Source organism: Nomascus leucogenys, chromosome 20, assembly GCF_006542625.1.
Source record: "Nomascus leucogenys isolate Asia chromosome 20, Asia_NLE_v1, whole genome shotgun sequence".
Classification (NCBI taxonomy): domain Eukaryota; kingdom Metazoa; phylum Chordata; class Mammalia; order Primates; family Hylobatidae; genus Nomascus; species Nomascus leucogenys.
Window position 1 is genome coordinate 15,828,543 of NC_044400.1, and position 24,715 is coordinate 15,853,257.

General features: G+C 43.5%; 1 protein-coding gene across 1 annotated transcript; it reads left to right on the top strand.

Annotated features, from left to right (window-relative positions):
• The first annotated feature begins 5,373 nt into the window (after positions 1-5,373).
• On the top strand, positions 5,374-9,201 carry CXCR4 (C-X-C motif chemokine receptor 4). Its single transcript, XM_003267609.3, has 2 exons — positions 5,374-5,505; positions 7,638-9,201. The coding sequence occupies exons 1-2, from the start codon at positions 5,491-5,493 to the stop codon at positions 8,679-8,681; spliced, it is 1,059 nt and encodes a 352-aa protein (XP_003267657.1). The 5' UTR covers positions 5,374-5,490; the 3' UTR covers positions 8,682-9,201.
• The last annotated feature ends 15,514 nt before the right edge of the window (positions 9,202-24,715 follow it).

The window sequence follows — 24,715 nt, forward strand, 5'->3', positions numbered from 1 at the left end:
AGAATGGGGTGAACCCAGGAGGCGGAGCTTGCAATGAGCTGAGATTGTGCCACTGCACTCCAGCCTGGGCAACAGAGCGAGACTCCGTCTCGAAAAAAAAAAACATAACGTGAATAATATGGCCCAAATTCCCTCAAAGGGCAATGGAGGGTAGTGGTTGCTGCTTTAGGACAGGGCATGCAACCTTTGGTTCTCCACAGTCCCCACCAGTCCCTATTGCCTCACTCATTTACAATACTTGCAGGTTTTTAGATGTTGTCACTGGTGTCTTAGACCTACAAGTAGCTCTAAGATCATTCCCAAGTTATTTTTTTTAAGGAGACTATTTCTCAAGGGGCATGTAATTCTAACAAAAGTTACAAATCTCAAAGACACAGCTTTGATAGCTGACAGATAGCTTTAGATTTAGAAAACTCAAGCAAAACGTTGTATGGATTCCCCTACACACACACACACACACACACACACACACACACACACACACAAGTAATTCCCACCCTGTTCTTTTGCTAATATAATATTCTTGGAAGAATGACCTCAGAAAGATCTCAAAGCCCATCTGTGTGGGCGATCAGATCACCACATTTCTGGGAGCACCAAGGCTCTGCCATGGGATGCCCAGTTCTCTTTATAAAACTTGACAGTCCACAGGGCTCTAGGCGCTTCCTCTTTTTATATAGCTGTCTGAGGTCACCACCAATAAATTACTGGTTTAAGGAAAACAATGACAAGCCTTTTCCATGGAGGACAGGGTTCACTCATTCAATTATTTCCTAAAGCAGTGCCCTCCTTCCCAGTTTGACACCATAATTTTTGAGGCAATAGCACCAAGCCTGTTTGTTGCTGTTCTTTACACCCATAAAGCCACACAAGCTCCTGCCACAGGAGCACAGCAAACTTTGTGAACAATCATCCTCCTGGCAGTGGAACTAGTGGAGTAATGATCATTGCACTGTTAATTAAGTGTCTGTTTTGTTTAAATGACTTACCAGGATGGCTCTAAATTGCCTATATTTGTTTACTAGTCTAGTTTATTCTCTTTGTGTAGGAAATTTGTTGACTAGTCTTGACTGCTATAAAGCATTGATGGAAATCACTAATCATCCCATTTTAGTGAAGGCAGACCTTTTCAACATTCAAGATATAATTTAAATCTAGAGTAAAAATGGCTCTCCCCCAAAAAACAGTAATAATTTCCTAAATTGGTAAAGAGCTGTGGGATGGAAGGTTTGGGTTTGTTTTCAAAGTCACTTTTCATCTGTAGGTGTTGGAGACAGAAGGATTTAGGGAAGGAGGAGAGGGCGGGGTGTGGTTAGGCAAGGGACAATTTGTTCCACCTAACACCAGCTTGGAAATAGTTGACATTTGATAGCATTGTCTCTGAGATTTGTAACCCTGCGTTAGAATTACTTGCACCTTGAGAAATAGTCTCCGTTGTTGTTGTTGTTTTTTAACCACTTGGGAAAACATTAACTTTCTCTAAGTATCCCTTACTACTATCAAGGAAGTTTGTACTTTTTTCCTCTTTCAGAAACAAAAGCGATCAATCTTTTTAGAGACAGGAGAGGGGCCAGCGAAGGAACCAGAAGACCCTGTGTATTCTGAAGGCCTTTAATGCCTCCTGCCATCCACCTCCTCCTGGCACCTCCTCCTTTCTCTAACCTCCTGCCATCCACCACTGAGAAAAGGTCTGTTCCTAAGCTTTCTGCCTAGCTAACATGGAGCCAATTTAGGGACAGAGTACAGCTTTTCATCACACACACACAGATACACACACTCACACACAAATCAACCAGCTGCAGAGCGAGCAACAGGAGGTCGCAGGATGCTTGCCACTGTGTCACTGGATTTGTAAGCATCCCCTCCAAACTGTGGCCAAGGCTAGTTATTCCCTGGGCTAAAGCCAACCTGAGAAGTTGGGGACCCTGCCAAATCCCTGACAGCCCCTAAGCCTGACTTTGTTGCCAGAGCCACACAGGAAAGTCACTCATTCTTTTAAGAAAGGTTCAGTAAAAGATTAAGGAGCCAAGTATTTGTTCAGCAATGGGCTAGCTGGATAGAGGATATCTGGGCATTCACTTCAAGGAACCTAAAATATTGGGGAGATAGGAGTATGACATATACTCAAAGTTGAGTAACATCACAAGGGATGCCACTCAAAGCAGTATGTACATAAATGCCAAATGACCTGGGCTTCAGAGCCAGGCAGACTGGGTGCAGATCCTCATTCCAGGGTCACAGGCCAGTTCCTCATCTTTCCAGACCCTAATTTCTTTACCACATAATAGAGGTAATGGCACCTGCCTTTTAGAGTTATTGAGGGGATTATATGAGGTCAGTTGCACATAACAAGCGCTCAGTAAATGCTTGAGTTTTGTTTGCTTTTTAAAGAACATCATAGAATAGTTGAGAATAAGGTTTAGGTAGCCCAGTGGAAATAGAAGTTTAAGATTAGCCCATTGGAAAACAAGCCTTCCTTGAAAAGGGGAAAGGACTATTGTGAAAAAAGTCTCACATCTAGTAGATACTTTAGAAGTAGAAACATACATGACGGGAGGCCTTCTGATTCCTTTTTTGTCATACAATTTGTTGGCTTTTTTATGAATATGAAAATGATTCATGTCTATTACAGAAAATCTGGAAAGCATAGAAAAACCCCAGGAAGAAAGCAAAAATCAAATATAATTCTGCACCAAGGAAAACGCCTATAAACATTTTGGTTTTCCTCCCTATATTTTCCAAATGCATATTTTAACATAACTGAGATAACACTGTATACACAATTCTGAATCCTGCTTTCTGCACTTAATGTTTCATAAGTATTTTCCCATGTCACTAAAAATTCTTCACAAATAACATTCGTGATGTCCATATGGAATTTCAGATGTGGATGAACCAAAATCTTGTCAACTATTCCACTAACAGTGGTTATTTAGGGATGTTCAGACATTTCACTATTTAAAAAAAAAATGCTTCCACAAATACCTTTGTGGCATAAGTTTTTATGAGTGGAATTACTGTTCTGAAGTTCCTGCTGAATAGAAAATGCTTTCCAGTGAGGCTGTCCCAAGCCACATTCCCACCAGTGACAAGCGAGAGACAGCTGGTCTTTTCAAATCCGGAGACCAAATATTATCTTGGAAAAAAATGGATTTTTGCCTAATTTGGTAGTCACCAAATAGCATCTCATTGTTCTTTTAATTATCTGCTTCCTTTTAGTAGAGATCCCTAAAAAGATCTGAAAGGAGTCTTCAGATAAAGGAAGGAGCTTTCTTTTGTCTGCCTACAATCAACAAATATTTATTATGCAAACCATTTTGCTCCGAGTTTTCTCCTCTTTCCCTTTTTGGACAGATTTGGGAGATTTCACCTTTCAGGTTTTAGACATCGTGCAGCGAGTTTTGAGGTACGGTGCAGCTTACGGTCCAGGATAAAACATACTGATTCTGCCACTACCAGGCTTTGTGGAAAGCAAGCCATGAAAATGCTCTGAAATTCCAGACCTTCAGTAGATAGGATCTACCGTGTCTATAAAAATATGAAGATCCTTAAGTTTCATTAAAGATTAGAAAAAAGTAAAAGTGTTTTTACGGTTTTATTTTGATTTTTCTTACCGTTATCGTTTATTATAAAGGATATTATAAAGGATACAGATGAAGAGATACATAATGCAAGGCCTGTGAGAAGGGGCGTGGAGCTTCCGAAACCTCTTCCAGCCACCACCCTCCAAGAACCTGGAGTTTCTTTTTTTTTTTTTTAATTCTACAAATGTAATATTAGAATTGATTTTATCTGGCCATTAGTGTGTGTCCTAACGTGTTCGTTTCTGAGAGTCCCATCTCCCGGCCCGGATATCATCTTTCCTGTGTCAGTGAAAGTGCAGAGTAGATGAGAACCTTCAACCACCAACATTAGGGAGGGGTCCCAGACAAAGGGGGAAAGTCTTGCTCTGTAGAGAAAAGGTTCCCTGCCTCCGAACTACCTCTGGAACACTCCAGACTGAAATGTTTCCTCTTTTGATATAGAAAAGAGGGGTCGTGCGTAGGGTGCACTCTGGGCAATTCTTCTCCTCGGGACCGTTTCGGGGTGGGGGGCCTCTGGGGTCCGTGTCGCGGCGCACGCACCTCGGTCCCAGCTATCTCCGCAGCTGCCACCCCGCCTGCGGACGCAGTTTCTCGGCCCCGCCCCACACTCCCTCCCCCGCCCCACCCAGTCTCCGCGCCGGCGGGAAGTGGCGCGAGGGGGAAAGCACTGTCTGCGCGCCCACTGCAGACCTCAGCCAGTCTGGGATCGCTTTAAACGTCTGACCCCCACCCCCACTCCGCCCCGCCCAGTTCTTCAACCTAATTTCTGATTCGTGCCAAAGCTCGTCCTCTGCTCAAAATCGTGGAAGACGCCGAGTATGGGGACCGAAGACCTGGGTTCAAGCCCGGCTTGGAATCCCTGCCCATCCCTGGCATTTCATCTCTCCGGGCTTATTTGCTGGTTCCTCCGCATGCGGGCCTTGTCTGGTTCACGCTGGATCCCCAACGCCTAGAACAGTGCGTGGGACGCAGTTCGTCCTTCTATAAATATCTGACTAAATGCATCTCTGTGATGGCAATACCCACACGGTGTTGTGAGAATGAATGAGTGATTCTGTGCACGTTCCTAGTAATCTGTTACAAAAAGTACTGCTCGCTAAATTACTCTTATAATAAAGCATACTTTTAAGATAATAAAGCACTATTCGCGAATTGGTTACCGCTATTATGAAATTACTGAGCAATATACATCTACATCTGATCAGTCTCCAGAATTATGCCAAATCCTACCTTCTTCTGAAAGTATCTCCTAATTATCTGCACCTGACCCTAGTGATGCTGTGAATGTGCACGTATAGCTACATCCTCCGAAGGAAGGATCTTTACTCATTTTACCTTCCGAATGGGCTGCGTGTGCTGAAAGCGCGGGGAATGGCGTTGGAAGCTTGGCCCTACTTCCAACATTGCCGCCTACTGGTTGGGTTACTCCGGCAAGTCACTTCCCCTCCCTGGGCCTCAGTGTCTCTACTGTAGCATTCCCAGGTCTGGAATTCCATCCACTTTAGCAAGGATGGACGCGCCACACAGAGACGCGTCCCTAGCCCGCGCTTCCCACCTGTCTTTAGGCCCATCCTGCTTTCCTCAAACTTAGGAAACGCCTCTGGGAGGTCCTGTCCGGCTCCGGACTCACTACCGACCACCCGCGAACAACAGGGTCCCCTGGGCTTCCCAAGCCGCGCATCCCTCCGCCCTGCCCCTGCGCCCGCCTTCCTCGCGTCTGCCCCTCTCCCCCACCCCGCCTTCTCCCTCCGCGCCCCAGCTGCGCATGCGCCGCGCTCGGAGCGTGTTTTATAAGTCCGGCCCCGGCAAGAAACTTCAATTTGTTGGCTGCGGCAGCAGGTAGCAAAGTGACCGCAAGGGCCTGAGTGCTCCAGTAGCCACCGCGTCCGGAGAACCAGCGGTTACCATGGAGGGGATCAGTGTAAGTCCAGTTTCAACCTGCTTTGTCATAAATGTACAAACGTTTGAACTTAGAGCTCAGCCCCTCTCCGAGCGGGCAGAAGCGGCCAGGACATTGGAGGTATCCGTGCTCCAAGAAGGGGTCATGGAAAGGAGTTTTCTTGACCATGCCTATATGGTGCGGGGGGGTCGGGGGGAGCAGGATTGGAATCTTTTTCTCTGTGAGTCGAGGAGAAACGACTGGAAAGAGCGTTCCAGTGGCTGCATGTGTCTCCCCCTTGAGTCCCGCTGCGCGCGGCGGCTTGCACGCTGTTTGCAAACAGAAGAACATTCTGTGCATAAGTGCAGAGAAGGCGTGCGCTCTGCCTCGGGACTCAGACCACCGGTCTCTTCCTTGGGGAAGCGGGGATTTCTTGGAGGGAGTTACATTCTCTGAATTTAGAGGCGGAGGGTGGCGTGCCTGGGCTGAGTTCCCAGGAGGAGATTGCGCCCGCTTTAACTTCGGGGATAAGCGCCTGGTGACTGTTCTTGACGTTGGGTGCGTGTTTGTTAAACTCTGTGCGGCCGACGGAGCTGTGCCAGTCTCCCAGCACAGTAGGCAGAGGGCGGGAAAGGCGGGTGGACCCACCGCGCCGATCCTCTGAGGGGATCGAGTGGTGGCAGCAGCTAGGAGTTGATCCGCCCGCGCGCTTTGGGTTTGAGGGGGGGGAAACCTTCCCGCCGTCCGAAGCGCGCCTCTTCCCCACGGCCGCGAGTGGGTCCTGCAGTTCGAGAGTTTGGGATCGTGCAGAGGTCAGCGGAGTGGTTTGACCTCCCCTTTGACACCGCGCAGCTGCCAGCCCTGAGATATGCGCTCCGGGGACAGGAGCGGGTACGGGGCGGGGGGCGGGGGCGGTTAGGACCGCACCTGGGCTGCCCGGTCGCCGCCGCGAAGACGGGCAGGTGCAAGTGGGGAAACCGTTTGGCTCTCTCCGAGTCCAGTTGTGATGTTTAACCGTCGGTGGTTTCCAGAAGCCTTTTGAAACCCTCTTGCTAGGGAGTTTTTGGTTTCCTGCAGCGGCGCGCAATTCAAAGACGCTCGCGGCGGAGCCGCCCAGTCTCTCCCCAGCACCGTGTGGGACAGAGCCTGGCGCGTCGCCCAGTGGAGCCCCTGTAGCGCTGTTTGCGGGCGATTGGCGTGGGTGTGGTGGGCAGCCGCGGCGGCCTGGGGCTGGACGACCCGGCCCCCCGCGTGCCCACCGCCTGGAGGCTTCCAGCTGCCCACCTCCGGCCGGCTTAACTGGATCAGTGGCGGGGTAATGGGAAGCCACCCGGGAGAGTGAGGAAATGAAACTTGGGGCGAGGACCACGGATGCAGACCCCGTTACCTTCTCCACCCAGGAAAATGCCCCGCTCCCTAACGTCCCAAACGCGCCAAGTGATAAACACGAGGATGGCAAAAGAGACCCACGCCCCGGAGGAGCGCCCGCTTGGGGGAGGATGTGCCGTTTGTTCATTTTCTGACAGTCCCGCCCAATATACCCCAAGCACTGAAGGGCCTTCGTTTTAAGACTGCATTCTCTTTACCCACTACATGTTGCTTGAAGCCCAGAATGGTTTGTGTTTAGGCAGGCGTGGGAAAATTAAGTTTTTGCGCCTTAGGAGAATGAGTCTTTGCAACGCCCCCGCCCTCCCCCCGTGCTCCTCCCTCCCTTCTTCCCTCCCTTGGCGAAAAACTTCTTACAAAAAGTTAATCACAGCCCCTCCTCGCAGCACCCACCCCACCCCCCACGCCGCCTGGGAGTGGCCTCTTTGTGTGTATTTTTTTTTTCCTCCTAAGGAAGGTTTTTTTCTTCCCTCTAGTGGGCGGGGCAGAGGAGTTAGCCAAGATGTGACTTTGAAATCCTCGGCATCTCAGCGCCCTTTTGTTCTAAACAAAGAATTTTGTAATTGGTTCTACCAAAGAAGGATATAATGAAGTCACTATGGGAAAAGATGGGGAGGAGAGTTGTAGGATTCTACATTAATTCTCTTGTGCCCTTAGCCCAGTACTTCAGAATTTCCTGAAGAAAGCAAGCCTGAATTGGTTTTTTACATTGCTTTAAAAAAATTTTTTAACTGGGTTAATGGTTGCTGAATTGGAAGTGAATGTCCATTCCTTTGCCTCTTTTGCAGATATACACTTCAGATAACTACACGGAGGAAATGGGCTCAGGGGACTATGACTCCATAAAGGAACCCTGCTTCCGTGAAGAAAATGCTAATTTCAATAAGATCTTCCTGCCCACCATCTACTCCATCATCTTCTTGACTGGCATTGTGGGCAATGGATTGGTCATCCTGGTCATGGGTTACCAGAAGAAACTGAGAAGCATGACGGACAAGTACAGGCTGCACTTGTCAGTGGCCGACCTCCTCTTTGTCATCACGCTTCCCTTCTGGGCAGTTGATGCCGTGGCAAACTGGTACTTTGGGAACTTCCTATGCAAGGCAGTCCATGTCATCTACACAGTCAACCTCTACAGCAGTGTCCTCATCCTGGCCTTCATCAGTCTGGACCGCTACCTGGCCATCGTCCACGCCACCAACAGTCAGAGGCCAAGGAAGCTGTTGGCTGAAAAGGTGGTCTATGTTGGCGTCTGGATCCCTGCCCTCCTGCTGACTATTCCCGACTTCATCTTTGCCAACGTCAGTGAGGCAGATGACAGATATATCTGTGACCGCTTTTACCCCAATGACTTGTGGGTGGTTGTGTTCCAGTTTCAGCACATCATGGTTGGCCTTATCCTGCCTGGTATCGTCATCCTGTCCTGCTATTGCATCATCATCTCCAAGCTGTCACACTCCAAGGGCCACCAGAAGCGCAAGGCCCTCAAGACCACAGTCATCCTCATTCTGGCTTTCTTCGCCTGCTGGCTGCCTTACTACATTGGGATCAGCATCGACTCCTTCATCCTCCTGGAAATCATCAAGCAAGGGTGTGAGTTTGAGAACACTGTGCACAAGTGGATTTCCATCACCGAGGCCCTAGCTTTCTTCCACTGTTGTCTGAACCCCATCCTCTATGCTTTCCTTGGAGCCAAATTTAAAACCTCTGCCCAGCACGCACTCACCTCTGTGAGCAGAGGGTCCAGCCTCAAGATCCTCTCCAAAGGAAAGCGAGGTGGACATTCATCTGTTTCCACTGAGTCTGAGTCTTCAAGTTTTCACTCCAGCTAACACAGATGTAAAAGACTTTTTTTATACGATAAAGAACTTTTTTTAAAGTTACACATTTTTCAGATATAAAAGACTGACCAATATTGTACAGTTTTTATTGCTTGTTGGATTTTTGTCTTGTGTTTCTTTAGTTTTTTGTGAAGTTTAATTGACTTATTTATATAAATTTTTTTTGTTTCATATTGATGTGTGTCTAGGCAGGACCTGTGGCCAAGTTCTTAGTTGCTGTATGTCTGGTGGTAGGACTGTAGAAAAGGGAACTGAACATTCCAGAGCGTGTAGTGAATCACGTAAAGCTAGAAATAATCCCCAGCTGTTTATGCATAAATAATCTTTCCATTCCCGTGGAACATTTTTCCTGTTCTTAAGACGTGATTTTGCTGTAGAAGATGGCACTTATAACCAAAGCCCAAAGTGGTATAGAAATGCTGGTTTGCCAGTTTTCAGGAGTGGGTTGATTTCAGCACCTACAGTGTACAGTCTTGTATTAAGTTGTTAATAAAAGTACATGTTAAACTTACTTAGTGTTATGTTCTGATTTCTGTTGACATTCTCTTGGCTGGTAGAAGACAAAAATAATAATAGATATGTTTATGGTATGCAAAGCACTATCCTAGGTATTTCATTGTAATATTTTACTTACCCCTTATCACAACTCTGATAGATTCTGCTTCTGTTACTAATTACATTTTATAGAAGAGGAAACGGACGCACAGAAAGCCTAAGTAACTTGGTCAAAGGCATGTAGTAAGTAGCAAAGCCTGTATTTTAAACCAGGTAACATGACTTACGAATCTGAAGCTTTAACCATTTTAAATTCAAATGGAAGTTTAGAAATGGCCAGCCAGCACCGATTTGTATGAAAGATCATCTTTCAGAGGATAAGCATGTATAAAGAAGAAAAGGTATGCAATCGTGTTTGGATTTTACTCCACCATCCACTTGTGAAACTCAGGTCTGTGCAATGTCAGACAGTGTGTGCTTTCCTCATCCAGTCTCCTCAGTGTAGATAACCATCACTCCCTTTTCACAGACAAGAGAACTGAGATTCAGAGACTTTCCATACATTGCACTTTCAAGGGGGCAGAGCCAAGAACTAATTCTGTTTATTGTTCCAGCTCTTGCTTTTAACTCTTACCTACTACTGTCCTTCAGAACACCTGGGCATAAGTCAACTGAACTGCTAATAAAGAAAGCCAAAAGTGAATGTTTTCTTCATAAAATTAACCATGACCAAAATACTCCTCTTGTAATATCTTCTATGCAAATCTCAACACTTTTATTCTTAAACTATTGCAACATGTAGCACCACCTCAAGGACTCAGCCAAGCAGCTAGAAGTTAATATTGATATTTATCAGAGTCAGAAGGAAGGTCTACTGAAGCAAGCTCCCTGTTGCTCACATTTTGCACAAGATTTTGGAGACTTATGTAACCACCCGTTGCTATTAACACGACCATTGTGCAAGCCCCAGGCTCTTGAGTAAATTTCAGCTTTGGTTTCTATTTAAAGGTAATTTCTAAACTGGCCATACCTACCTCACATTGGAACACAAACAGGGTACTCCAGGCATGCACTCAGATAATAAGTAGGATATAATTACGGCAATATTTGGTCTACTTTTAGTAATTGTTTCTGGCACAGAAAATCCATTTTGGAGGAAAAATTGCAATGCCTTATCTTTCTGAGGCAAATCACATTTGTTCAAGGCAAATTATATATCCTGTGAAGGGAAATAACTTAATTACTTAAAATAGAATCCAATTTGGCTGTACATTTTTGCTGCCGTCTATGGATCTGGGGTAATTCAAAGTGGTATTCGTATTCCACTTGAGGACACAATTAGATTTCAGATAGGAAATTATCTTGAGGTTTCTTCGTTTTCCCTGGGAAGCCTAATTGGATCGCCCTTCAGTTAAGCATAGTTTTACATGCACTCTCTCAAAGGCTTAGTCTTAAAGCCACGACCACTGAGACAGACTTCACTTGAACCCTCTCTATAAATATTTATTCTCCGGGAGACAATAGAAGAAATCCTTGGAAGGCATGCTTTTTCTTTCTCATCTTGGCTTGAAACCTCCTTACCCCAGATTCCTCTCCTTTACCGTGGAGTCACAACAAAAGGAACTGAGCCAAAACAAAATTCCCAGTGTCACCAGTCTTAATGGATATTTCATTCTCCCTTGGAACAAAGGTGGAATAGCTTTTTTTCTAAAAGAAAAACGAGCCTTGGCTCTCTCCCTGCCCCAAAAGTGTGCCCCCCACCCCCATCATTCTCTGTCCCAACCCTGCCATGTTAGAGCGTCTCCAAAGCATTCCCTGTGTCGTGGTTTGTCTGACAATGCGGGGAAACCCAGTCTGCTGGCCAGCCCTTGCATGAAGTAGCAGATTGTTCCCTCTCCTCATCCCTTATGAATGGGGCCCTTGAAGGTCAGTCATGTAGATTCAGTTGTATAATAGAAGCTAAAATATTTAAATTGTATGCATGCTGCCAGTAACAGCATACATCTGACATCTAACTTATTAATAACATTAAGCCTGTAACTAGGGGGGAAAGTGAATGTTTTTTCTTGCAAAGCCTTTGTTTTCCTAAAATGACACTTGAAAATTAATCTCCCCCTACTGCAAGCTTCCCAGCCCCCTTTTACAATTATGCTTAAATTAAAATAATGATTCTGGGATACTCTTTTGGGGAGATACCCTACAGGCTTCATTTTAATAATTGAACTAAGTGTTTGTGACTTTCTCCTAGATATTGTCAAATATTAAATAAAGGCTCCATAAACAATTGAGCTGTCTTATTCCCAGATAATACCCATTTAGGAGGGGCAAAGATCCCTGGAGACAAAATTTAGATTACTTTGGAAAAGAATCAAGGCATCCCCGACACCTAGAAATGCAGAAATGCAACCCTGCAGCCTGGCAGTGAAGGAATTTGCTCCACCCACGGTGAGGAAGTCTCACCCATGGCTGCCAGTGTGACTTAGCCAGTCAGTGCTGGAGAGATCCACAAGCAGTCAGACAGACAGCATTCCCGTGGACACAGCCTCAGAGGGAGGCTGGTGCCTTAGGGGCCGATAAAATAGTTGAAATGAATTCTTTAAACACAATGGTCATCAACTGGGGGCAATTTGCCCACCAGGGAACATTTGGTAAGGTCTGGAAACATTTGGGGTCATCATACTGAGGAAGTAGGGGGCGCAGGGAGGAGTAGTAGATGAGGTGCTAGTGGCATCTAGTGGGGAGGGGCCAGGGATGTTGCTAAACATCCTACAATACAGGACAGCCCCCACAACAAAATGATCTGGCCCAAAATGTCAGTAATGCTCAAAGTTGAGAATCCCTTTTTTAAGGTGATAGTAATAATCAAAATAAGGATATAGCCAACCAGTATAATTCTCTGAAATAGCATGAATCCATAAAAAGCTTGGTATTTGCTACGGTCTGAATGTTTGTGTCCTCTCAAAATTCTCATGTTGAAATCCTAACCCTCAAGGTGATGGTATTAAGAGATAGGGTCTTCGGGAGGTGATTAGGTCATAAGCATGCAGCCCTCACAATTTGTAGTGCCTTTATAAAAGAGATCCCAGAAATCTAGCTAGCCCCTTCTGTCGAATAAGGAAACAGCTAGAAGGTGCCATCTATGAACCAGAAAGTGGGCCTTCACCAGACACAAAATTTGCTGGTGTCTTGATCTTGGACTCCCAAGCCTTCAGAACTGTGAGAAATAAGTTTCTGTTATTTACATGCCAGCCAGTCTATGGTATTTCATTATAGTAGCCAGAACCGACTAAGACAGTATCACTGGACAGGGTTCCAGAGTGAATCTCACTTCAATGCACTCTACTCATTCCCACCTTACCGAACCCCCACAATTATCTTCTACATTTATTTCAGTGTTACTTTGTCATCGTGACATCTTTCTCTTTGCCTGTTTTCTTCTTTCACTGGAGTATTAGCTTCTCAAGGGCAGGGACTCTGTCATTTCTTCTCTGTTCCCTGATGGACTGCCACAGGCTGTGCTAGGAAGCCATCCTACAAAGAAAAATAAATGGTAAATTGCTGGGGATTCTAATTATCATCAAATATCTGTCTCTCTAAAGCCAACGACATTTACTCATTTAATCCTCACCACTGCCTGTGACTCAGTTTGGAACACTTCCCATTCTTCTCCTTTTATTTAAAAAATGAGTGATGAGGTACCAGCCTATTGTTTCATTGTCTGAAACTGGCTTGGATTAATTTAAATCAATTTTATCAAGTCCAACAATTAAAATCTTCTAAAACCTTCTGAAAATCCTTCTTTCAACTGAAAATGCAAGCTGGCTGCAGGCTGAGTTGAGGGATCCCCAATGTGAAGAAGTCACAGAAGGGACGGAGTTTTTCAAAATCAAACAAACAAAGGTGCTCAACCAAACTACACCAGGTGCTGTGTGTTTATCTGGCAGAGCAAGTCCACTACTAAGTTGATTTACATATTACAGTTCAATTAACCAGAACCCAACTCATCAACACTCTTAATTAAAGGGAATTACTTCCTCGTATTTGACTCTGTCTGAAGAAAAGTAATGTATACTGAAATTCCAGGCACTCTCATATGTAAGATGCAAGAGTCCCAGCAATATTACTAGCTCCATTTTCAGGCAAGGGCACAGGCAAAGTTTAACTACAAATAAAGGGGTTAATGTTCTTTCCACTACACACACTATAAATGTGAAAACAGGACAACCAATTTCTAGAAGATGTCCTCACATCCTCAATATACTCAGTCCAAACTTCCCTATCTTTTCTATTTCTAGGTCAAGTCCTATGTGATAGCAATAACAGTTAACATTGACCTTGAGGGCTTACTACACACCAAGGGGCTTTGACTAGTTAATCTTCACAACAGCCCTGCACAGTAAGTATTATTATTTGCCTATTTTACAGATGGGGAAACTGAAGCATAGAACAAAGCTTAAAATTGACCCAACATCACGTTTTATAAGTGGTAAAGCCTGGGTTTGAACCCAAGTCATCCAACACCAGAGTGTGCCTTCCTAAGCACTACAGGAACTTTATTATTTGCCTTGATGTTAGCCAATATTCAGGAACATAACTATGAAGTCAAAAACATCCTTCATGCTCTTCAGTTGAAGACTGGACACTCACCTGATTGTCCTTTTGTAAGTGACAAAGCAGACACTGACAGTCTAGAAAGATTTGCACTATTTGTGGTTGAAATAAAATGGGTTTCAAGTTAACTTGATACACTGTGCCTGGCGTATAGTAGGAGCTTCATAATATTTTGTGGAATAAGCAAATGAATCAACACCCATAAATTCCTATTCCTGGGAGCACACAAAATTCTCTTAAGTTTTTTTTGTTGTTGTTGTTGGTTTTTTTTTTTGAGATAGGGTCTCACTCTGACAGTCAGGCTGGAGTGCAGTGGCGCAAACATGGTTCACTGCAGCCTCGACCTCCTGGGCTCAAGCAATTCTCCCACCTCAGCCTCCGGTGTAGTTGGGACCACAGGTGTGCACCACCAGGCTCGGGTGTTGTGTTTTGTTTTGTTTTGTTTTGTGAGACGGGAGTCTCAGCATCTTACCCAGACTGGTCTCAAACTCCTGTACTCAAGTGATCCTCCCGCCTCAGCCTCCCAAAACGCTGGAATTACAGCCATGAGCCACCACACCTGGCCTTAAGTATTCTGATTAATGTTCCTGTGTATGACTTGACTTCCTTCCTTCGTTCCTTCATTCTTTCACAGTCCTTCACTTACTGAATCATTTACTGGGCAACACTCTGGACCAGGCAAGTATGAAAGCTGCTTATGGTAGAGTGGAAGATGTAGCCCTTTGATATTCTAGACATGCTGGAAAATTAGCTAAAGACCTCTCAGACTTTCCAATGTCCAACATTTTAAGAAATCCAAGATTCCACCCACCCACCCAATTTTCCCGTTATTTAATACCCCCCAGTCTTGCTCCCACTCATTCCCCATTTAAGGGGTATCATATCCCAGCCTACCTCACGAGCTGGGTGAGAGGCCCCCAATCCTGATCTTCCTTCCTGCTTTACCAGCCCAAGGGAAGCTGTTTACGTCATGAAGATAAGAGAAAAAGTCCTGCCAAGCCATAGGATATGGGAAAAAGCCCTGGTGGTAGTTTTTTGGCCTTCTGTTCACAGAAGACAACTTGTTAGCCTCCTGGGATTGAAGAAGGAAATCAAGACCATCATCTTGGACCACATCCCACTTCCTTTGGCAAGCCTACTCTGTCTCTATCAGTCCAAGTGAGCTTTTCCATCCTAAATTCTTAGCACATGAAGTCTGAGACATGGGAAGATCCCACACATAAAAGGCTTTTGAAAAGTTAAAAGAAGCTATTGTAAATGGCATTATCTTCTTTTTAAATTTATAAACATTGTTTTCTCAACTAATTCAATGTTTTAAGCACCAAGACCTTTGCAGTCTAATGTAGTTAATTAATAGATACTTCATTTGATTAAAAAGCAATCAGATTCCATAAGGCTACGCCAATGTTGGCTAAAATTATATAAGGTTAGTTCAGTTGTTTAGAACTTGAGGTTTCCAAAGCCAAAATCAAGTCTGCCAGTCCCCCTGGGGCCATTTTTAAAGTAAGCTCTACCTGAATCTAAGTTCTGTGAATGTAAAGACTAGGTAGGTCTGTTTTGTTCATAGCTGTATTTCCAGTGTCTAGAACATTGGTCCCAAGCTTTTTCTGTAAAGGGCCAGGTAGCAAATACATTAGGCTATCTAGAGGGCCCTGTAGTTTCCAGCACAACCACTCAACTCTGCCATGGTAACAAGAAAATGCATAAAAAAGTGAGTGTGGCTGTTGTGCCCCAATAAAATTGTATCTGTGGACACTGAAACTTGAATTTCATGAAATTTTCATGTGTCATGAGATATTCTCCTTTTGACTTTTTTTCAATCACTAAAACATGTAAAAACCATTCTTTGCTTCTTTGCTATTAAAAACAAAAACAGGTGGCAGGCCAGATCTGACCTGCAGGCTGTGGTTTACCAACCCCTGGTCTAGAATATGCTTAAGCGATAGTAGAAATTTGATAAAAATGAACAAGTGAAACTCGAAATATAGGAAAGTTTACTCTTTAAGCTTCAGGCACTGAAAGCCCCAGAGAACTAGTGACTTTATTCACATAAATGTGATACCTACCACTTACAAGGCACCTTTACTATTGACAAAATGCTTTCACAGGTAACCCTCAATGTGGGTCTGGGTACTGGTTTGCCATATTGCTTGGCAAAATCTTGCTTCTTTACTGGGTCTTTTATTTTAGAAAGAACAATCTGAGGTAAGAGAGTTGCTTTTTTTAATCCACCTTTGTGCAGCTGTGTCACTTTGATCTCCCAGAGTGCTGATAAAGGTGGCATCTCCTTCTCTTATAACTCCCTGAAGCTACAGCAGTGACGTCTCACTAATGAAAGTTGTTGAGGTGCGCTGACTAACCTTCATCTGGTGTGAGCAACATCAGCTTTGCTCCTCCAAAGTGATAATCACCAATCACAACTTTTGGCAGTGACTCCACAGACAGTCCGTAAATAGGACAAAAGAAAAAGCCATAAGCCAGGGCAATGAATAGTGTTTCATGGCCACAAGCTGAGCCACAAAAGTCCAAGAAAAATCAATGGTGCAGAAAGCGTTTTTGGACCTGACCCCAGCTCTTGGGAGAAGGAGGATAATTCTGCTATTTCCTTTTAGCCTTCAGGTACCTCGTGGGAATATCAAAATTAATCTCCAAGGGGCTGCTCTGTTCTGTCTCTTACTAGAAACATCTCCAAGCAAATTCATTACTTTATAGAACACTCTTCCCAAGGTAAGAGGCCCAACTTCTGTCTCAGATGAAAAGAATGTGAGAAGACGCTGAGGAAACTGCCAAGTGCTTTCTGTGTAAATGTGAATTTTCTGCTATATCTGGATGATGGCACAAAAGCGGCTGCTCAGTTCCCATGGTCCAGAGTAAAGGAGGACAAGGCGTCCAGGCTAAGATGGCCCTGGAAAAAAATCCCTGGCCAGATGGAAACCCCAGCGTATGGAGTGGAAAAGAAGACAGATGTGTGGAAATAGTAAATAAAATCAGAAAGGACTCAAAGTACCCCTTCACAAAAGAGGAAATAAAACTGATAAACAAAAATATGAGGAAATGTTCAACCTCACTAGCAACCAAATAAATGAAAATCAAAACAACAATACACTGTTTCTTACTTACCAAACTAGCACACATTTTTTAAATAATAACGTCCCAAGGGCCAGAGTACAGACAGCCAAGCACCTCTGAGCCCGGCTGGTCAGACAGAAGCTGGCCAGACCTTTCCAAAGCCAAGGGCAAATGTCTCCAGAGCCGCTATGCTCATCCCCTTTGATACAGAGAGACCATTTCTAGACATCTAGACATTTCAGGAAACATATCCTAAATCTTAAAAATATTCTGTGTACAAAGTTGAGTATTACATTTGTAATAACAACAAAAAAAAACTGCCATTTGCCTAAATATCTGACAGCAAAATGAGAATGAAACAAACTATGGTGAATCTACAGAATGAAATATTATCCAGCTTCTTAATCAATGTTTAAAAAGAAAATGTTTTTAAACATTCCTCCCTTCCCCACACCTTTTAAAACAAGCCACCATGCACGGCCAATTGGCTTGTTTTAAAAAGTATACAGAAGGGAGGAAAGTTTATTAGAAAATATTTATGATGTGTGAAATGAAAGAAGCAGGTTTAATATTCTTTGCATATTTTTTAAAAAAGATAAAATGTTGTCAGCAGTAGTTAAGTAATAAGCTTTGGGGCAATTGTAAAATATTTTTTTCTTTTGATTTCTCCCTATTTTCCAAACTTACTATAATGAATAATGAAAAGATAATTGGCTTCGGTTTGTTATTGTTGTTTGTTTGTTTTTTGAGACAGAATCTCGCTGTGTTGCCCAGGCTGGAGTGCAGTGGCACCATCTCAGCTCACTGCAACCTCTGCCTCCTGGGTTCAAGCAATTATCATGCCTCAGCCTCCCAAGTAGCTGGGATTACAGGCATGCGCCACCACGCCCAGCTATTTTTTTATTTTTAGTAGAGATAGGGTTTCACCATGTTGGTCAGGCTGATCTCGAACTCCTGACCTCAAATGATCCGCCCGCCTTGGCCTCCCAAAGTGCTGGGATTACAGGCGTGAATCGATTGGGTTGTTTTAAAAGGTGTAGGGAAGGGAGGAAAGAAGTGTACGATCCCCACGCTCCTTCCTAGGCTATAAATACTCCAAGAAAGAAGCCTCATCTCTTCCTTTTCTTTTTTAATCAACTCAGGACCCAGCCAGGTACTAGATAAATGATTGTTGAGTTGAACTGAAATAGGCATTTGTAGGTTATTTAAAGAAAAAATCAGACATACATATTACCCACAAGGTACTTAGAATATAGTAGAGTCATGTACTGCATAACAATGTTTTGATCAAGGACAGGCTGCATATATGATAGTGGTCCCATAAAATTATAATACCATGCATTTACTGTACCTTTTCTATGTTTATATGGGTTAAGATACAAAAATACCCTTGTGCTACAGTTGCCTATGGTATTCAGTACAGTACCACACTGTAAGCTTTATAGCCCAGGAGCAATAGGCTGTACAGCCTAGGTATGTAGTAGGCTGCACCATCTAGCTTTGTGTAAGTACACTCTGTGATGTTTGCACAATGATGAAATCACCTCACCACACATTTTCCAGAACACATCCTGGTCACTGAACAATACATGACTATAGTAGGGTTTACTAGTAGCAGAAATCCTAACATTATATTCCCAGTAGTGCCTTTGATGCAGTCTAGCATTTCTGAAATGAAGGTCATCATCTCAAGGAAGCATTCTAGAGAATTCCCAAAGTACAGGAGAATGCAATTCAGGGCTGTATGGGAGCAGCCACAGGCCAGACTGAACTTATGGCAAGTGAGCATATTTCAAATCAATACATATTCATGGCACCATCTTCATAAGACCGGCCCGTTAAGGCTTTAGTAGAAGCAATACAGATCTGCGGTTTCTCAAAGCACTTCTCCCAGAGACGTCAAGTCTTTCAAAATCTACAGGAAAGTAAATATACTAGAAAGTCCTAACGGAAATCTCTGAAAGGGTTAGGCATTCACACATGACGGCAATAATGTGGGGGCCTGAAATGGGAACAATGTGTAAGTGGTCAACCCTAAATATTCCATTTTTGTATTGTATTAGAAAGGAAATGTCATGTTGGGGAAGAACTTCCTTCATTCGAATAAGCCCTCAGAATATAGCCGCACACAACAATGGTGGTTTGCAGCATGTCACATATGCAAGGTTCCAAGGTGGGAAAAGCCAGCAAAAAAGACTAATGCTCACTTTGTGGAGAGCATTCTGCAAGTCTGTTACTTTTATTACTTGAGATAGGCTCAGGAATCAGATCCAAAACAGGGACTGGAAAGGAAAAGCTAACATTGTGCCTATAGTTAAAATGAAATTAATATATTGGCCAGGTGCAGTGGCTCACACCTGTAATCCCAGTACTTTGAGAGGCCGAGGCGGGTGGATCACCTGAAGTCAGGAGTTCGAGACCAGCCTGGCCAACATGGCGAAACCCTGTCTCTACTAAAAATACAAAAATTAGCCAGGCATGCTGGCATGCACCTGTAATCCCAGCTACTTGGGAGGCTGAGGCAGGAGAATTGCTGGAACCCGGGAGGCAGAGGTTGCGGTGAGCTGACATTGCACCACTGCACTCAAGCCTGGGTGACAGAGTGAGACTCCAGTTCAAATAAATAAATAAATAAAATTAATATATTAGTAAGTAAAAAGTTAACAATTTTTATTATTATCCTCAAAAACAAATTGTCCAAATGTGACTATAAATTATCCTAAAAAGTATATGTTTTAATGATAAAGGTATTACCTATTTTGATTGAGATTTTAAATCCACATGGTAAAGACCTTTCTATTCATAGTTTCAAGTGTATGGTCTTTTATGAGTTGAAATTTGTTTCTTTGTTACAATGTATGACTTACCTGGTCAAGCATCACAAGTCTACCTAGGAATTATCAAGAGATTTTGGTCTTATACTTCATTATACTTACAGATACACTTATATAACTTTTTGGCTATAAATTAAACATTAAAGGAAGGATATTAATTATTTGCTTTATTTCATATAATTTTTATTTTTTGTTTTATTGTATTTTATTTCTATTTCCATTAGCATCCAACACAAGTTAAAATACTTTAAGCTGGGCACAGTGGTGCATGCCTGTAGTCCCAGCTACTCAAGAGGCTGAGGCAAGAGGATTGCTTGAGCCCAGCAGTCTGAGACCAGCCTGGGCAACATAGCAAGACCCCATCTCAAAAAAAAATCTTTACACAAAAGAGTTGCTTACTGGCAGTTCTGTTATGGGCTGACTTGCCCCCACCATGTCTGCCCTGTAAAATTCATTTGTTGAAGCCCTAACCCCCCAGTACCTCAGAATGTGACTGTATTAGGAAATAGTGTTTTTAAAGAGATAAGTAAGGTGGAATGAGATCACTGGGATGAGCCCTAATCTGACATAACTGGTGTTCTTATAAGAAGAGAAAATTAGGGCACAGACACATACAGAAGGAGACCATGTGAAGACATGAGGGGAACATGGCCATCTACAAGCCAAAGAGAACAGCCTCAGAAGAAATCAACTCTGCTGACACCTTGATCTTGGACTTCTATGCTCTAAAACTATGATACAATGAACTTCTGTTGTTTAAACCCCCCAGTCTGTGGTACTTCATTATGGCAGCCCGAGCAAACTAATACAGCCTCCATCTAAAATGCTGTTATAGTATGTCTTTTTCTTGCCTCTTCTGTTCAACATAAGCAGGAATAAAAACAAACAAATCTTGTTGTTGAGATATACATTCATTCATTCATTCAACAAATATTTATTGAGCATCTACTATGTGTCAAGTGTTGGGATAGGACAGTAACAAACACAGTGTCAGGCCCCATGAGCTTACAGGCTAGTCACACAGGAATTACTTTTTTTCTAGAATTATTCTTTATTTCAGAAATAGGCCTTATAAATTGGCCTATAAACTAAAATTTTCATAGGGAATGAACTGGGAAAGGAAAATTGACAATAAAACAAAATAATTAAATTTCTAACATTTTAAGGTCACATGAGTATATTGCTGGGAAGCCCTCTGCATCCGTTGTATCTTTTGGGAAGCAGATGCTGAGATAGAGTTAGGAGTATAAGAGGTTTATGAGAGGGTATCAGGTATGAAGATGGAAAGGGAAAGAAAGCAGACTAGGAAGAGAAAGCCTTCAGACTGTGATCTTGGGGAGAAAGCAGGATTGGGAAGAGAAAGCCTCAGACCACAGTGCAGATCCAACAAAGTCTTGGCCAACCCAATTGAGAGCTCCCAAGGAAAGGGTACCTGTTAGAAAAGTCCTGTGTTGGGCAGAAACGGCCCTGGGATTTCAACCATGCTCCATCATTGGCTGGGGGCTGCCTGGGAAGAGCAAGCACAGATGCCTCTGCCAGAAGGAGGTGCCCCCAGCTACAGATTGTTGATTAATTGGGCCCATGGAAAGTTCTTTCTTAATGGGAGATCTGAGCAGCACCTCCTCAATGGTCACAGCCTCCAAAAGGTGATATAAGGACCTGGTTTTCTAGAGATTTTTTTCTAAGTCAGTACAATCTATTCCTTTACACTTAAAACATAGGAACATCTCCCAGCAAGTGCTTTAACAGCCAAAATCAAGGTCTCTAAAGAAATGTATTTTTAACACCTGATATAACTTTAACTTGCCAAATATTTATACGGCAGAAATAAAATTTATATTGTACATTTTTGTTAAAGTGTGATATGTCTCTATAGGCAAAAGTAGTGTTTGCCCGAAAAATAAAATTGTGCTTTTGAATGCAACTTTAGGGTTTGGAAACTAAAGAAGTCAAATATTAGGAGTTTGAGCTTTTACTCATTCATTCATTCCATTACCACATTTCAAGTGCTATGCTAGGTGCTTAACACAGCAAAACATACATAGCCCCTGCTCATATGAAACTTAGGAGAAATAAACGTTAAATAACCTGGGGAATAAACACACATTTAAAAAATGAGCATAGGGCTCTGAAAGAAAAGAGAAACTGATCTGAACTGATTTAGACTGGGGTGGGCCAGGGGTCAAGGAAATGTTAACTGCGCTGGCATCTGAGGAATGAGTGTGTGTTTGGAGAGGGTAAGGGGTGCAGGAAATGACAGCATGGAGGACATGTGCAAAGGCCCTGTGGCAGGAAGAAGTCAGTGAAACTGAGACTCTGTGGCCAGATCTCTAAGATCAGAGGAGAAGTGGTGCCAGGGAAGGCCAGAGAATCAACACACAGTCACCTCTAGCCTGAATCTGCTAAGGTACATCAAGGACTTTGATCCTTGCTCTAAGAGCAATGGGAACTGTTTTAAGCAGGGGTGGCTACCACAATCTGTTTGTGTTTTGGAGTTCTGAAAGATAACTTTGAATGTAGTATAAACCAAAAATTAGAAGGGCCCTGAGTAGATCTAGAAAGGCGACCGAGTAAGACAGTGTGTGATTCAGGTGGAGATGACAGTCCCCGTCACAGACTGATGTTTCCTTAATTTCCACAATGCATGTTCCAAAATGGGCACTCTAGGGAGGACACCATGGCCTGGGAGACACTACCCTGTCATTGAAATTAAAAGGTCATGGGGGTTACAAAACAGACACATAAAATGACTTAATTCATCCAAGTTTACTTACCAAAGTTTTACTGTTCCAATGTCACCTCAAACCCAATGTCCAAAACAAAAGGGGTCCCCATAAGCCAAGTCTGGGTCCAAACCACTTTCTCCCACCCACCACACCATCTTGTCTCCTCATATTTTACTTGTGGGATCTGGATGTCACCTGAGGCACTTCCTTCTCCTTCATCCCTGTGTTCAGCGTGTCGCTGAGTGACCCTGGCAGGAAGAACTTGCTGGCAGGTCCCCGCCACCTTCCACCTCATCCTGCACCCCTGCCATAGGGACCAGGCCACACCCACATCTCCGTCCAGAAGAACTGTAGCTTACAGGAACAAAGACAATTGAACCTTGTTTACTCATTGTATTTCACAAGTGCAGCCATTGGGTTTAAACCTTGTCCCTTTTATGAAAGTTTCCTATACTACTCTGGCCACCTTCTCCCCAAATTCTTAAAACCAGTAGTCCATATTATGCAGTTTTTTCTGAATCACTGTCTTACTCTTTAATTGGCTACAATTTCCTAAATGGTGAAATAAGAGATATGTAGCACAACTGATCTTCAAACAATATCTTATGTGGATACCTAACATGGAAAATATAAAATAATAATTGTTCTAATTAAACAAGGAGTAGCAGACCCGGAAAATCTCTCCTGTGCCATCTACTTCCTGGCCACCTCTGAGGCACCCCATCTGAAGGACATAGAAGCCTAACCTGAGAATCACTAGACATGGAAGTCTCTAGGGTCTCTTCCAGCCCTAACATTCTATGGTCTGTAATTTCTTAAATGTCACTTGGTTTTATCTTTTCCTCTAAATTCTCACTACAACACAGTTCAGGCCTTTTTCACCTCCAGCCTGCAAGATTGCAAACTGGTTTCCTTATACCCCGAGTACTCTAGGTGGAATAGTGTCTCCCCAAAAACCCATGTCCACCCAGAACCTTAGCCTGAACTTATTTAGAAATAGGGTCTTTAAAAATGTAATTAGTTAAGATGAGGTCATACCTAAGTAATGTAGGTCATAAATCCAACATGACAGGTATCCTTTTAAGAAGAGGAGACCCAGAGAAAGGAGGGACACATAGGGGAACACCATGTGACAGCAGGCAGAGATGGGAGTCATGCTGCCACGGCCATAGAACCCCAAGGATTGCCAACAAGCACCAGGAGCTAAAAGAGGTAAGGAAGAATCCCCCTAGAGACCTCAGAGAGAGCACGGCCCTGCTGACACTTCTATTTCAGACTTGTGACTCCCATAACTGTGAGAGAATAAATTTCTGTTGTTTTAAGGTCTCTAGTTTGTGGGAATTTTCTATGGCAGTCGTAGGAAATTTATCCATCCAACTAAAATCCATTCTATACATTTCTCCCAGATTTATTTTTCTTAATCTCTGCTCTCATCTTGTTCTTCTACTACTTATTTCATTTCAGGAAGTACTAGATTTATTGAGCAACTACTATGTGGTAGGCACCCTATTGAAGCTGGGTGTATGACGGTGAACAACAGCAACATGGCCCCACTTTCCTAACAGCTTCCAGTCTAGTAGGGAAGACAGGTATTAAACAAACACAGGCTGGGCTCAGTGGCTCACGCCTGTAATCCCAACACTTTGGGAGGTTGAGGTGGGAGGATTGCTTGAGATCCTGGGCCCAAGACCAGCCTGGCAATATAGTGAGACCCCATCTCTGAAAAAATTATCTGGGCATGGTGGCTCATGCCTGTAGTCCCAGCTACACAGGAGGCTGAGGTGGGAGAATTGCTTGAGTCCAGGAGGTCAAGGCTGCAATGAGCCATGATTGCGCCACTGCATTCCAGCCTGGGTGACAGAGTGAGACCCCTGCCTAAAATAAATAAATAAATAAATAAAAAATAAATAAATAAAACACACACACATACACACACACACACAAACACATACAATAAAAACAAAAACAGAGCCTCCATTTAATGTAGAATTATAAATTGTGATGTATTATAAATGAAAAGAATAGGTTGTTATGAAACACAATTGGAGACCTGAGGAAGAGGGAGTTAGGCTGATGCCTGAAAGAGAAATAGGAGCTGAACTGTCAAAGCATGAAGGAAAAGACATGGAGACGCAGAGACAGCATGTGAGCAGAGGCCTGGGGTGGGAAAGGGCCTGGCACGTTTGAGGAACTAAAATGGAAACAAGGCCATTGTGGCTGACGCCTGGTGAGCAAGGGGAAAGTGACACACAGTAAGGCTGGGGAAGAAAGCAAAGGCCAGATCACAGAG